Raw genomic sequence first — 14980 nt, forward strand, 5'->3', positions numbered from 1 at the left:
AGTCACTTCTCCTTTGCTGGACCTCAGTTTCTTCATCGGCACAATAATAAAGTCCAATATGTTGATGGAAAACTCAGCAGTGGCCACAGGACTAGAAAAAGTCAGTTTTCATTCCAGTCCCAAAGAAGGGCAGTACTAAAGAATGTTCAAGCTACCCTGCAATTGCTCTCATTTCACATGCTAGGCATATAATGCTCAAAATCCTTCAAGCTAGGCTTCAGCAGTACATGAACTGAGAACCTCTAGATGTACAAGCTGGATTTAGAAAAGGCAGAGGAACCAGCGATCATATTGCCAACATCTCTTGGGTCATAGAAAAAGCAAGAGAATTCCAGAAAAACATCTACTTCTGCTTCATTGACTACATTAAAGACTTTTACTTTATGGATCACAACAAACAGTGGGAAATTCTTCAAGAGACAGGAATACCAGACCACCATACCTGTCTCTTGAGAAACCTATGTTCAGGACAAGAAGCAATAGTTAGAACTGGACGTAGAACAACAGACTGGTTCAAAAGTGGGAAAGGAGCACCTCAAGACCGTATATTGTCACCCTGCTTATTTAACTTATATGCAGAGTACATCATGTGAAATGCCGGGCTAGATGACTCACAAGCTGGAATCAAAGATTGCTGGGAGAGATATCAACGACTTCAGATATGCAGATGATACTACCCAAATGGCAGGAAACAAAGAGGAACTAAAGAGCCTCTTGATGAAGGTGAAAGAGGGGAGTGAAAAGGCAGGATTAAAACTCAACATTCAGAAAACTAAGATCATGGCATCTGGTCCCATCACTTTATGACAAATTGATGGGGAAACAATGGAAAGAGTGACAGATTTTCTTTTCTTGGGCTCCAAAATCACTGTAGATGGTGACTGCAGCCATGAAATTAAAAAAACACTTGCTTCTTGGAAGAAAAACTATGACAAACCTAGGAAATATATTGAAAAGCAGAGACATCACTTTGCCGACAGAGGTCCGTATAGTCAAAGCTATGGTTTTTCCAGTGGTCATGCTTGGATATGAGAGTTGGACCATAAAGAAGGCTGAGAGTCGAAGCTTTGATGCTTTTGGATTGTGGTGGTTCTCGAGAGAAGACTCTTAAGAATCCCTTGGACAGCAAGGAGATCAAACCAGTCAATCCTAAGAGATATCAGCCCCGAACATTCATTAGAAAGACTGATGCTTAAGCTGAATCTCCAGTAGTTTGGCCACCTGATGCAAAGAGCTGACTCATTGGACAAGACCCTGATGTTGGGAAAGATTGAGGGCAAGAGGAGGAGGGGACGACAGAAAGATGAGATGCTTGGATGACATCACTAACTCAATGAACATGAATTTGAGCAAACTCCAGGTGGTAGTGGAGGACAGGGAAACCTGGTGTGCTGCAGTTCTGGGGTTGCAAAAAATGGCACACAACTTAGCAACTGAACAACAACAGTGTTCATGGGATACAGTAGATAAGAGCATTAATGTGTAGCTGAAACTTCTTTAGCAGTTTAGATTTGGTGTATATAACAATTTTCTTGAAATATATGTCAAATTTCCTAGCTTTCCAAGTGACTTAAATATGAAAGTATGCTTATTTTTAGCTTCATTTGACTGTAAGATGAAACAAGCTGAACCTAACTTTATCTTAATTGGCTTTTAATTTTTAGATGCTATGCTCTCTTAAGCTGAGAAAGGGGGAAAGAAACTTGAGATGGGTAATTAGTATTTGAAATCTAAGTATAGTCATTATGATTATACCTCCCATTGATGTAATAATAAGATTATATCTTAATGTACAGAATTGAAACACTTAATACCAGAGGTAATTTTAAAAATTAAACTTTAAAGATTTTTATTTATTTAAATTGAACTATTTTAGTGCTCTCCTGCACTTGAATTTTCTGTTAGTATGAAGTATATGGTATTCCAAGTATTCAGCTTATCTTATTAAGTGATAACTGAGACAGAAACATTGTTGTAGTCACCAGTCAGTGACAGTTTAACATCTGCTTCTTGCTCAGCGCTGTGTATATTAACCAGTTCATTAATTCCTTGCAGAGCGGCAAGAAGAGAAACTGAAGAATAACAACAGAGATCTGTCAATGGTAAGAGTCCTAAATATAACTTCATGATAAACCGCATGTTTTTCAGCAAAAAACCATGATTTGCATCAAGTACATTGCACTTACCTTTTCAGAAATTTATAGTTATGCATGCTATAAATAATATAATGGGTGTTCCTAGACCAAATAGAAGTGAAAATGTGCTACAGGGCTGAAGCTTCATGTTGGTAATATGAATAGCTTCTTTTTTTAAGGGTGTCTTGAGCTCATAATTTTGTTATTTTCACACAGTTTTTTTGTTTTTTTTTTTTTTAGCTTCTCCCTTATGTTTTCAAATGAAGTCACTTATTTTCTTTTTCTTCCTTATGTTATTACGGAATCTTTTTCTTTTGGTGACCTGGTAATCCCATCATAAGAGTTAGAAAATCATAGATGGCCTTTATTCTTTAAGAGGCCTTTTGTTCTGAAGGTCAGGCATATCATAAAGTGTAAGGAAAAGTGATTTTATTAGCCATTTACTCATTATTTATAAAGAGTAGAGTTTGTTCAAGCATGTCTTTCTGAGGCATAGGTAGGCAAATTATATGGCTTGACTAATTTTTCTGCCTAATTTCTGTATATTCAACACAAGACACCTAAACTGTGCAGGAGTTACCATTTGCTTACCAAGAGACCTTTGCTATATTATTTTATCTTCTGTTTCTTAAAACTCTTTTTTTTTTTTTTTTTAAATATTTATTTATTTATTTGTTCGTTTATTTGGCTGTCAGGTCTTAGTTTGCATCACATGGGATCTTTCATTGCAGTTCACAGACTCTCTAGTTGTTGCATGCAGGCTTAGTTGCTCCATGGTATGTGGTATCTTAATTCCCCACCCAGGAATTGCACCTCCGTCCCCTGCATTGCAAGGTGGATTCTTAACTACTAGACCACCAGAGCAGTGCCTTTAAATTCTTTTTAAGAAAGATTATAATTTAGAAGTGTATTTTTTTGAAAATAGCTTTTCTGTTGTCATAGTTACTCCACGTTCAAGAGACCAAATTTGAAAACTGCAGAAAGAAGAGAGAAAACTTTCTGATAAACTGTTAGTCATGTCTTTATGATCTTTTGTTTATTTATACTTTTATGGCACATGTAATTAAGAAAGTAGCTAGCCTCAAGAAACAAAATACCATATATACTTGAACATGTAATCGCTTTTTACTTGATCGAGAGGTAGAGGTTGGTAGTCCCGGGCTGGAGTGGCAGCCCAGTAGTGTCACTAAAGACTGCAGTTAGCCTTCCTTAGCTTATGGTTGTTTGGTTGGTTGATGTTGCTTTACTGTCAGGAATTACGTTATTCATTCCAGACAGGAAGTATGGGCAGAAGGCCTAAAGGGATGCTAGCCAAGTTAGCCCCTTTTAAAAGTTCTGGTTAGTACTTGTACTTGTCACTCGTTGGCCAGAATTAGGTCATATGGCCACTCCAGTACGGTTCATCAGAAGGTGACAAGGAGAAGGGGCCTTGGAGGTGGAGGGTGGGTTAGACAACAGACAGTTTTTTGCCAAGGAACACCTTTTAAAAATGATATGATATCAAAATTTGGGGGGATATGCTTTAGTAGTGGTTTCCCTTTAGTGTAAAGTGACAATTTGTTGATCTCCTTACAGGTTCGAATGAAATCCATGTTTGCAATTGGCTTTTGTTTTACTGCCTTAATGGGAATGTTTAATTCCATGTGAGTATCCTTTTATATGGCTTTATCTAACTTGCTCTGTGTGGACAATTAACTTTTTTGTAATATTTTGATATTTCATATTTACAGAAAAGTTTTAGGACTAGTATATCCATTAACCAGGTTCACAATTGTTAACATTTTTCCTCATTTGCTTTCTTTTTTTCTGTTTCTCTAGATCATAAATATTTGTGCTCATTCATATATTATTTGTATATTTTTCTGAATCTTTCATAAGTTTGATGTGGATTTCATGCCCCTTTATTCATAACTACTAAAAGTATGTGTTACCTAAGAACATGGACATTCTCTTGTCCTCAATCCAGTTGTCCAAATTCAGGGAAATTTAATTTTGTTAGAATACAGTTATATGGTAACTTTTTCACCCTCTTGATTTTGAGGATATCTTATGTATAAAGCGAAGACTAAGCTATTATGAGGCCTCTAAAAAGAGTTTAGTGTGTCCCTTGGGTTTTTAAGTTCCTTACTAGCAAACTGCTTCCAAATGAAGGTAGTCAGTCATTCAGAGATATTTTGACTCTTAAAATAATCTTTACAACTATAATCTTGTTTAACAATAAGGTAAGTTACTGTTTTCTAAACTAACATATAGCAGGCCTGAATGATTATGGGACTGATTTTGACAGAAGCTGGGAAAATAGCCAAAGATGATAAACAGTCATTTATTACCTTTGAAAGCTCACCTGAGCTATCCCACACGTACTAGGATTGTCCTCTTACTCTTGCTTCTCTCCCCACCCCCCCCGCTTCATTTCTGTCTCTCCCTTCCCTTGTACTCATCCCCCCAATGCTAGTCTGTTCTCTTCACACCTGTTAAGTACCTACTTTGTGCCAGGAATTGTGCTAGGTATCAGAATATAACAAATAAGATGTGTTTCCTGCCCTCAACAGTATCAAAATTTTATGGAAAGGAAAGACCGATACATCAATACATTAATGGATGTTACCAGACATGTGTGTGTGAAGTATAGTAGGGGGAAAAAGGGGACTGGTTAGGTGAGAGACGAAAGGAAATGTCCAAAATTATTTCAATACAAAATTTCCACTTAACTAGTGATTTTGAAAAGGATCTTTGGAAGATTAAATAACTTGCCCATAGTTATGAAGTCTCATAATTTCTAACTTATGAGAAAGTTAGAAAGTCTCATAGTTTCTAACTTAATAGAAATTAGAAGTCTCATAATTTCTAACTTATAGAAATATGTCTGATAATTATACAAGTCTCATAATTTCTAACTCTAATCTCAGTATTCTTTTTCACTGCTATGCTTTCTCTTCTTCCTTGGATATATTTCACCATGGATTACCAGTCAAACCAAACACTGAAAGATTTTATAGTAAACTAGCAAGCTTAAGGTTATGACCAGCCTAGACAGCATGTTAAAAAACAGAGACATTACTTTGCCAACAAAGGTCTGTCTAGTCAAGGCTATGGTTTTTCCAGTGGTCATGTGTGGATGTGAGAGTTGGACTATAAAGAAACCTGAACACAGAAGAATTGATGCTTTTTTTTTTTTTTAATTTTATTTTATTTTTAAACTTTACATAACTATATTAGTTTTGCCAAATATCAAAATGAATCCGCCACAGGTATACATGTGTTTCCCATCCTGAACCCTCCTCCCTCCTCCCTCCCCATTCCATCCCTCTGGGTCGTCCAAGTGCACCAGCCCCAAGCATCCAGTACCGTGCATCGAACCTGGACTGGCAACTCGTTTCATACATGATATTTTACATGTTTCAATGCCATTCTCCCAAATCTTCCCACCCTCTCCATCTCACAGAGTCCATAAGACTGTTCTATACATAAGTGTCTCTTTTGCTGTCTCGTACACAGGGTTATTGTTACCATCTTTCTAAATTCCATATATATGCATTAGTATACTGTATTGGTGTTTTTCTTTCTGGCTTACTTCACTCTGTATAATAGGCTCCAGTTTCATCCACCTCATTAGAACTGATTCAAATGTATTCTTTTTAATAGCTGAATAATACTCCATTGTGTATATGTACCACAAGAATTGATGCTTTTGAACTGTGGTGTTGGAGAAGACTCTTGAGAGTCCCTTGGACTGCAAGGAGATCCAACCAGTCCATCCTAAAGGAGATCAGTCCTGGATATTCATTGGAATGACTGATGTTGAAGCTGAAACTTGAGTACTTTGGCCACCTGATGCGAAGAGCTGACTTATTTGAAAAGACCCTGATGCTGGGAAAGATTAAAGGCAGGAGGAGAAGGGGACGACAGAGGATGAGATGCTTGGATGGCATCACCGACTCAATGGACATGGGTTTGGTTGGACTCTGGGAGTTGGTGATGGACAGGGAGGCCTGGCGTGCTGTGGTTCATGGGGTCGCAAAGAGTCGGACATGACACTGAGTGACTGAACTGAACTGAACTGAGCAAGCTTAACTAGTAAGTTAACTAGTAAGCTGTATGGATCACAACAAACTGGAAAATTCTTAAAGAGATGGGAATATCAGACCATCTTACCTGACTCCTGAGAAGCCTGTATGTAAGTCAAGAAGCAACAGTTAGAACCAGACATGGAACAATGGACTGGTTCAAAATTGGGAAAGGAGTATATCAAGGCTGTATATTGTCACCCTGCTTATTTAACTTATATGCAGAGTACATCATGCAAAATGCTGGATGATTCACAAGCTAGAATCAAGATTGCTGGGAGAAATATCAGTAACTTCAGATATGCAGATGACACCACCCTTACCACAGAAAGTAGGAACTAAAGAGCCTCTTGATGAAGGTAAAAGAGGAGAGTGAAAAAGGTGACTTAGAAGTCAACATTCAGAAAGCTAATATCATGGCATCTGGTCTCATCACTTCATGGCAAATAGATGGGGAAACAATGGAAACAGTGACAGCTTTTATTTTCTTGGGCTCCAAAATTACTTCAGATAGTGAATACAGACATGAAATTAAAAGATGCTTCCTCTTAGGAAGAAAAGACAAACCTCGACAATATATTAAAACGCAGAAACATTACTTTGCCAATAAAGTTCTATATAGTCAAAACTATGGTTTTTCCAGTGGTCATGTATGGATGTGGGAGTTGAACCATAAAGGTGGCTGAGTGCAAGAAGAATTGATACTTTTGAAATGTGGTGTTGGAGAAGACTTGAGAATGAGTCCCTTGTACTTCAAGGAGATCAAACCAGTCAATCCTAAAAGAAATCAGTACTGAATATTCTTTGGAATCACATGAATATAATGCTATATTATAATCATGTGATTCCCTTTTTAATGTTATTTGTGAACATATTGTGGTGTGAAAGGCTGCTCTATGGAAGGGACATCTGCTTCAAATATATATATATATATTTTTAATGTTTATTTATTTGGCTGTGTTGGGTCTTAGTTGCCGCGTATGGGATCTTCACTTGTCATGTGGGATGTTCTGTTACAACACATGGAGTCTAGTTGTGGTACACATGGGCTCAGCATGTGGGATGCACAGACTTAGTTGCCCTTTGGCATATGGGATCTTAGTTCTCCCCACCAGGGATTGAACCCATGTGCCCTGCATTTCACAGGGGATTCTTTTTTTGTTGTTTCTTTGTTTTGAAATTTTTACAATGTTGTATTGGTTTCTAACATACAACAATGAGTGAACTGAAGTTGCTCAGTCATATCTGACTCTTTGCGACCCCATGGACTGTAGCCTACCAGGCTCCTCTGTCTATGAGATTTTCCAGGCAAGAATACTGGAGTGGGTTGCCATTTCCTTCTCCAGGAGATCTTCGCAACCCAGGGATTGAACCCTGGTCTCCCGCATTTGAGAGAATGCGGGACAACGATGAGAATCAGCCATAATTAGACACATATTGCCTTCCTCTTAAGCCTCCCTACCCTCCCCCAGTCCCAGCCCTCTATGTCATCATAGAGCTCCAGGCTGGGCTTCCTGTGTTACACAGCAGCTTCTTACCAGCCATCCACTTTACATGTGATAGTGTGTATATGTCGATGTTACTTGACTCCATTCGTCTCACTCTCTCCCTCCTGCACTGTGTCCACAAGTCCATTGTCTGCATCTCTGTCTCCATTCCATCCCAGCAAAGAAGTTAATCAATACTGTTATTCTAGATTCCATGTATATCTGTTAATGTGTGATACTAGTTTTTCTCTTTCTGACTTCTATCACTCTGTGTAACAGACTCTTAGGTTCATCCACCTCACTAGAACTGACTCAAGTTCGTTCTTTTTTATGGCTGAGTAATATTCCATTGTATATATGTACCAAATCTTCTTTATACATTCATATATCAATAGACATCTAGGTTATTTCTGTGTCCTGGCAATAATATTGTAAATAGTGCTGCAGTAAACATTAGGGTACATGTGTCTTTTAGAATTGTGGTTTTCTCAGGGTATATGCCCAGTAGTGGGATTGCACGGTCATATGGTAGTTCTGTTTTTAGTTTTTTAAGGAACCTTGTACTGTTCTCCATAATGAGTGTATCAGTTTACATTCTCGCCAACAGTGCAGGAGGGTTCCCTTTTCTCCATGTCCTCTTCAACATTTATTGTTTGTAGATTTGTTGATGATGGCCATTCTGTCTGGTGTGAGGTGATACCACATTGTAGTTTTGGTTTGTATTTCTCAAATAGTTTTACTGATATCGAGCATCCTTTCATGTGTTTATTGCCATGTGTTTGTCTCTTTTGGAGAAATATCTGTTTAGGTCTTCTGCCCACTTTTTGATTGGGCTATTTGTTTTCTTGATATTGAGCTGTATGAGCTGCTTATATATTCTGGAGATTAATCTTTGTCAGTTTTATTTGCAGTTATTTTTGAGGGTTGTCTTTTAATCTTGTTTATTGTTTCCTTTACTGTGCAGAAGCTTTTAAGTTTCATTAGGTCCCACTTGTTTATTTTTATTTTTATTTCCATTACTAGGAGACGGATCAAAGGGGATCTTCCTGTGATTTATGTCAGAGTGTATTGCCTACATTTTCCTCTAAGAATTTTATAGTTTCTGGACTTACATTTAAGTTTTTAATCCATTTTGACTTTATTTATATGTATGGTGTTAGGAAGTGTTCTAGTTTCATTCTTTTAGATGTAGCTGTCCATTTTTCCCTTATTGAAGAGGCTGTCTTTTATCCATTATATTTTCTTGCCTCTTTTGTCAAAGATAAGGTGCCCAGAGGTGCGTGGGTTTGTCTCTGGGCTTTCTGTCTTGTTCCATTGGTCTGTATATCCGTTTTTGTGCCAGTACCATACTGTCTAGATGACTATAGCTTTGTAGTAAAGTCTCAAGTCAGGAAAGTTGATTCCTCCAGCTCCATTTTTCATTCTCAAGATTTCTTTGACTATTCAGGATCTTTTGTTTTTCCATATATCAGCAGTGGCCACAGATTGGAAAAGGTCAGTTTTCATTCCAATCCCAAAGAAGAGCAGTGCCCAAGAATGTTCCAACTGCTACACATTTGCACTCATTTCACCTGCTAGCAAGGTAATGCTCAGAATGCTTGAAGGATTTTGAAGGCTTCAACAGTACATAAACTGAGAACTTCCACATGTGCAAGCTGGATTTAGAAAAGCCAGAGGAACCAGAGATCAAATTGCCAACATCCATTGGATCATAGAAAAAGCAAGAGGGTTCCAGAAGAACATCTACTCCTGCTTCATTGACTACGTTAAAGACTTACTTTGTGGATCATGACAAACTGGGGAAAATTCTCAAAGAGATAGGAATACCAGACCACCTGACCTGCTTCCTGAGAAACCTGTGTGCAGGACAAGAAGCAACAATTAGAACTGAACATGGAGCAACCGACTGGTTCCAGATTGGGAAAGGAGTATGTCAAGGCTGTATATTGTCACCCTGTTTATTTAACTTATATGCAGAGTACATCATGTGAAATGCCAGCTAGATAACTCACAAGCTGGAATCAAGATTGCTGGAAGAAATAGCAACAGCCTGAGATATGCAGATGGTACTACCCAAATGGCAAAAAGCAAAGAATAACCAAAGAGCCCCTTGATGAAGATGAAAGAAGAGAGTGAAAAAGCAGGGTTAAAGCTCAGCATTCATAAAACTAAGATCATGGCATCCGGTCCTATCACTTCATGGCAAATAGATGGGGGAAAGTGGAAACAGTGAGAGACTTTATTTTCTTGGGCTCCAAAATCACTGTGGCTGGTGACTACAGCCATGAAATTAAAAAATGTTTTCTCCTTGGAAGTAAAGCTATAGTAAACCTAGACAGCATATTAGAAGGCAGAGACATCACTTTGCCAACAAAGGTCCATATAGTCAAAGCTATTGTTTTTCCAGTAGTCACGTATGGATGTGAGAGTTGGACTGTATAGAAGGCTGAACGTGGAAGAATTGATGCTTTTGAACTGTTGTGCTGGAGAAGACTCTTGAGACTCCCTTAGACATCAAGGAGATCAAACCACTCAATCCTAAAGTAAATCAACCCTGAACATTCGTTAGAAAGACTGATGCTGAAGCTGAAGCTGAAGCTCCAGTAGTTTGGCCACCTGATGGGAAGAGCTGACTCAATGGAAAAGACCCTGATGCTGAGGAAGATTGAAGGCAGGAGGAGAAGGGGACGACAGAGGATGAGATGGTTGGATGGCATCACCGACTCGATGGGCATGCATTTGGGTGGACTCCAGGAGTTGGTGATGGACAGGGAGGCATGGTGTGCTACGGTTCATGGGGTTGCAAAGAGTTGGACATGACTGAGCGACTGAACTGAACTGAACTGATGCTCCAAACAATGAGAGTTTTACTTCTTTTCCTATCTATATTCCTTTTATTTATTTTTCTTCTCTGATTGCCATGGTTAGGACTTCCAGAACTATGCTGACAAATAGTGACGAGAGAGGGCACCCTTGTGTTTTTCCTGATCTTAGAAGAAATGCTTTCAGATTTTCACCATTGGGAATAATGTTTGCTGTGTGGTTGTCATATGTGGCCTTTATTATTTTGAGATAGAGTCCTTCTAGGCCTAATCTAAAGAGATTTTTTTTTTTAATCATAAATGGGTGTTTAATTTTGTTGAAAGCTTTCTCTGCATCTGTTGAGATGATCGTATGGTTTTTATCTTTCAGTTTGTTAATGTGGTGTATCACATTGATTGATTTGCATATATTGAAGAATCCTTGCATACCTGGGGTAAACCTCACTTGATCCTGGTGTATGATCCTTTTAATCTGTTGTTGAATTCTGTTTGCTAGAATTTTGTTGAAGATTTTTGCATCTATGTTCATATTGGCCTGTTGTTTTCTTTTTTGGTGGTATCTTTGTCTTGTTTTAGTATCAGGGTGATGGTGGCCTCATAGAATGAATTTGGGAGTTTTCCTTCCTCTGCAGTTTTCCAGAAGAGTTTGAGCAAGATAGATGTTAGCTCTTCTCTAAATGTTTGGTAGAATTCACCTGTGAAGCCATTTGGCTCTGGGCTTTTGTTTGTTGGAAGATTTTTTATCATGGTTTCAATTTCAGTGCTTGTAATTGGTCATTTATGATTTCTGTTTCTTCTGGGTTCAGTTTTGGAAGGTTGTACTTTTCTAAGAACTTGTCCATTTCTTCCAGGTTGTCTGTTTTATTGGCATATAGTTCCTCTTAGTAGCCTCTTATGATCTTTGTATTTCTGCATTGTCTGTTGTAACATCTTCTTTTTCATTTCTAATTTTATTGACTTAAGTCTTCTCCCTTTTCTTCTTGATGAGCCTGGCTAGTGGCTTGTCCATTTTGTTTATTTTCTCAAAGTTATTTTAGTTTTATTGATCTTTGCTATTTTCTTCATTTTTTCCCATTTATTTCTGCTCTGATATTTATGACTTTTTTCCTTCCACTGTCTTTGGGGGTTTTTTGTCCTTCTTTTTCTAGTTACTTTAGGTGTAAGATCAGGTTGTTGATTTGATGTTTTTCTCCTTTCTTGAGGTAGGTTTGTATTGCTATAAACTTCCCTCTTAAAACTGCTTTTGCTGCATCCTCTAGGTTGGTAAAGAATCCTCTTGTAATGCAGGAGATGCTGGTTTGATTCCTGGGTCGGGAAGATCCACTGGAGAAGGAATAGGCCACCCACTCCAGTATTGTTGGGCTTCCCTTGTGGCTCAACTGGTGAAAAATGTGCCTGCAATGTGAGAGATCTGGGTTCAATCCCTAGGTTGCGAAAATCCCCAGGAGAAGAGAAAGGCCACCGACTCCAGTATTCTAGCCTAGAGAATTCCATGGACTGTATCGTCCATGGGATCAAAGAGTCGGACACAATTGAGCAACTTTCACTAGGTTTTGGATTGTCATATTTTCATTGTCATTTGTTTCTAGGTATTTTATAAATTTTCTTTTAGTGTCTTCAGTGACCTCTTGGTTATTGAGAAGTGTGTTGTTTAGCCTCCATGTATTTGTGTTTTTTTTTACAGGTTTTTTTCCTGTAATTGATATCTAGTCTCATAGCATTGTGGTCAGAAAAGATGCTTGATAGGATTTCAGTTTTCTTAAATTTACCAAGGCTTGATTTGTGACCCAAGCTGTGCTCTGTCCTGGAGAATGTTCTTTGTTCAGTTGACAAAAAAGTAGATTCTGCTGTTTTGGGATGAAATGTCCTAAAGATATCAATTAGGGCCATTTGGTATAATGTGTGCTTTAAGGCTTTTGTTATTAATTTTCTGTGTAGATGATCTGTCCTTTGGTGTAAGTGGGGTGTTAAAATCCCCAACTATTATTGTTTTACTCTCAATTTCTCCTTTTATGGTTGTTAGCATTTGCCTTTTGTATTGAGGTGCTCCTATATTATATGCATAAATATTTATAATTGTTGTATCTTCTTGGATTTATCACTTCAAGGTGGATTCTTAACCATTGGACCATCAGGGAAGTCCCTCCAATGTATTTTTCTCCTAATGTCATATTTTTCCTCTAAAATGGAATCTCTTAGTGCATTTTTTCTCTAATTATTGAATAGGCTCTTACTGGAAAAATTCCAATAGTATATAATTGTGTAAAATATAAAGTAAAAATCACTCTGCCTTTGTGAAATGTCCTTCCAAGGCTTGTACTTTTTCTGTATATATACAAACATTTAGATATTTGTATGTATTAATTTTTATAACCCCAAATGGCTGTTTTGTAGTCTGCTATAGTTACCTGTGGTAATTTTTAATTTTTATGTATCTTTTAAAATGTTTATTTGCTTTATTTGGCCATGTCAGGTGTCAGCTGTGGTATGCTGCTGGACCCTCACTGCGTCGTGCAGACTCTCTCACTGTGGTGCACGGACTCTCTAGCTGTAGTGTGCAGGCTCCAGAGCATGTGGGCTCAGTAGTTGTGGGGCACAGGCTTAGTTGCTCTGTAGAATGTGGGATCTTAGCTCTCAACCAGGGATCTGGACATTCATCCCCTGCCTTGCACTGCAGATTCTTAACCACTACACCACCAGGGAAGTCCCCCTGTGGTCGTCTTTCAAAATACAGTACATGTGAACTTTGCATAATCATTTTTATTGTCTGTAAGTATTCCATTGAATGGATGTGCCCTTACGTATATAATCTTCTATAAATCTTCACACAGAATTTTCACAGGTAGTATATATACCAGTATATGTATACTTATTTTTCCCCCTGTATGTCCTACAAATATTGCTTGGGTAAAGTTTTGATATAAATTTTTCTAGAATGTTGCTTTTTGTTTGGCTGTGCTTTATGGTGTTAGGGAATCTCAGTTCCCCAACCAGAAATTGAACCTGGACCCATGGCAGTGAAAGCATAGAGCCCTAACCACTTGACCACCAGGAAATTCCTCTAGAAAAGTTTTTATTACTTTATGTTTTTAGATTACTGTCCTCTGGGCTTGTGAATGGTTCTTTCTGTATATATTTGTCATCACTAGAAATTATGTATCTGTTTAATATTTGTAAATCTAATAGTTGAAAAATAATATATTTTTTTAATTTGCAATTTCTGGTGATGTTTAGCATCTTTTCATTTATTTATTATGCTTTTACTATTTCTAAATTTCTAGTTCATGTTCTTCCCCTTATTTTCTTTTTACAAGAATTCTTTACATATTAAGACTCTTCTTTACATATTAAACTCTCCTTTTGAAGATACATGAACAATATTTATTTTTATGTCACTTTTCTGTTGTATAAATAGTACCTTTCTTATACCCAATTATATAGTGTTTTCTTTTTTATATTTAAATAAATTTTGTTTCATCTGTAATTTATTTTGGTGTTTAGTTTCCAACTTTACCAAGCTCTTAGCTGTTGTCAGTACTAGGCAGGGAGTAAATAATTTGTTTTCCCTGATGATTTGAAATGACTAGTTTATATCACATAGCTTCTGAAGCTTATGCAGTAGATCTTAACCAGGAATGTACATCAGAACCAAAGAATTTTGATTCCAAAATTCTAAAACAAGGATTTTCTTAGGCTCGTGAGACACAAATACTTCTAAAAAATTCACACAATATAGAATAATATAGAATAAAAAGTGAAAGTGAACCCAAATGAGTTGAAAACTTATGTCCACCCAGAAACTTTCACACAGCTTTATTGATAATTGTCATAACTTGGAAGCAATCAGTTTATAAATGGATAAACTGTGGGAATATCCATACAGTAGATTATTATTCATTGCTAAAGAGAAATAGGCTATTGGCCATGTGAAGACATGAAGAACCTTAAATGTATACTATTAAGTGAAATAAATCAATCTGAAAATGCTACATACTATGTGATTGCAACTATATGACATTATAGAAAAGACAAAACTATGGAGATAGTAGTAAAACGATCAGTGGTTGCCAGGAATCAGGTATGAGGGAGGGAATAAGCAGAGCACAGAGGATTTTTTTTTAGTGTAAAACTATTCTGTATGATACTTAATGGTGATACATTTTGCTATACATTTATTAAAACCCAAGAATGGTTCTTGCCTGGTCATTCAGTGACTAAGACTCCACACTCCCAGTGCAGGGGGCCTGGTTCAGTCGCTGGTCAGGGAACTAGATCCTGCATGCTGCCACTAAAGATTCTGCATGCCACAGTGAAGACCCAGAACAGCCAAATAAGTAAATAAGTACTAAAAAAAGAAAAAAACAAGAGTGAGCCCTAATGTAAACTATGGAGTTTGGGTAATAATGCAGTACCATTGTAACTTATCAGTTGGCAGTTATGAATAATGCTTCCTTTTTCCAGCTTTATTA

At 37.4% G+C, this 14980-nt stretch overlaps 1 protein-coding gene across 2 annotated transcripts in view; it reads left to right on the plus strand.

The window, feature by feature from the left end:
* TMCO1 (transmembrane and coiled-coil domains 1) overlaps positions 1-14980 on the plus strand; it is a 57762-nt gene that overhangs the window by 16748 nt on the left and 26034 nt on the right. For both annotated transcript variants that reach the window (XM_044944095.1, XM_006057290.3), the window contains exons 4-5: positions 2056-2102; positions 3711-3778. In XM_044944095.1, the coding sequence (XP_044800030.1) occupies positions 2056-2102; positions 3711-3778 (115 nt within the window). The remainder of the gene's footprint in view (positions 1-2055; positions 2103-3710; positions 3779-14980) is intronic.

The sequence above is a fragment of the Bubalus bubalis genome, chromosome 6, assembly GCF_019923935.1.
Source record: "Bubalus bubalis isolate 160015118507 breed Murrah chromosome 6, NDDB_SH_1, whole genome shotgun sequence".
NCBI classification, from domain to species: Eukaryota; Metazoa; Chordata; class Mammalia; order Artiodactyla; family Bovidae; genus Bubalus; species Bubalus bubalis.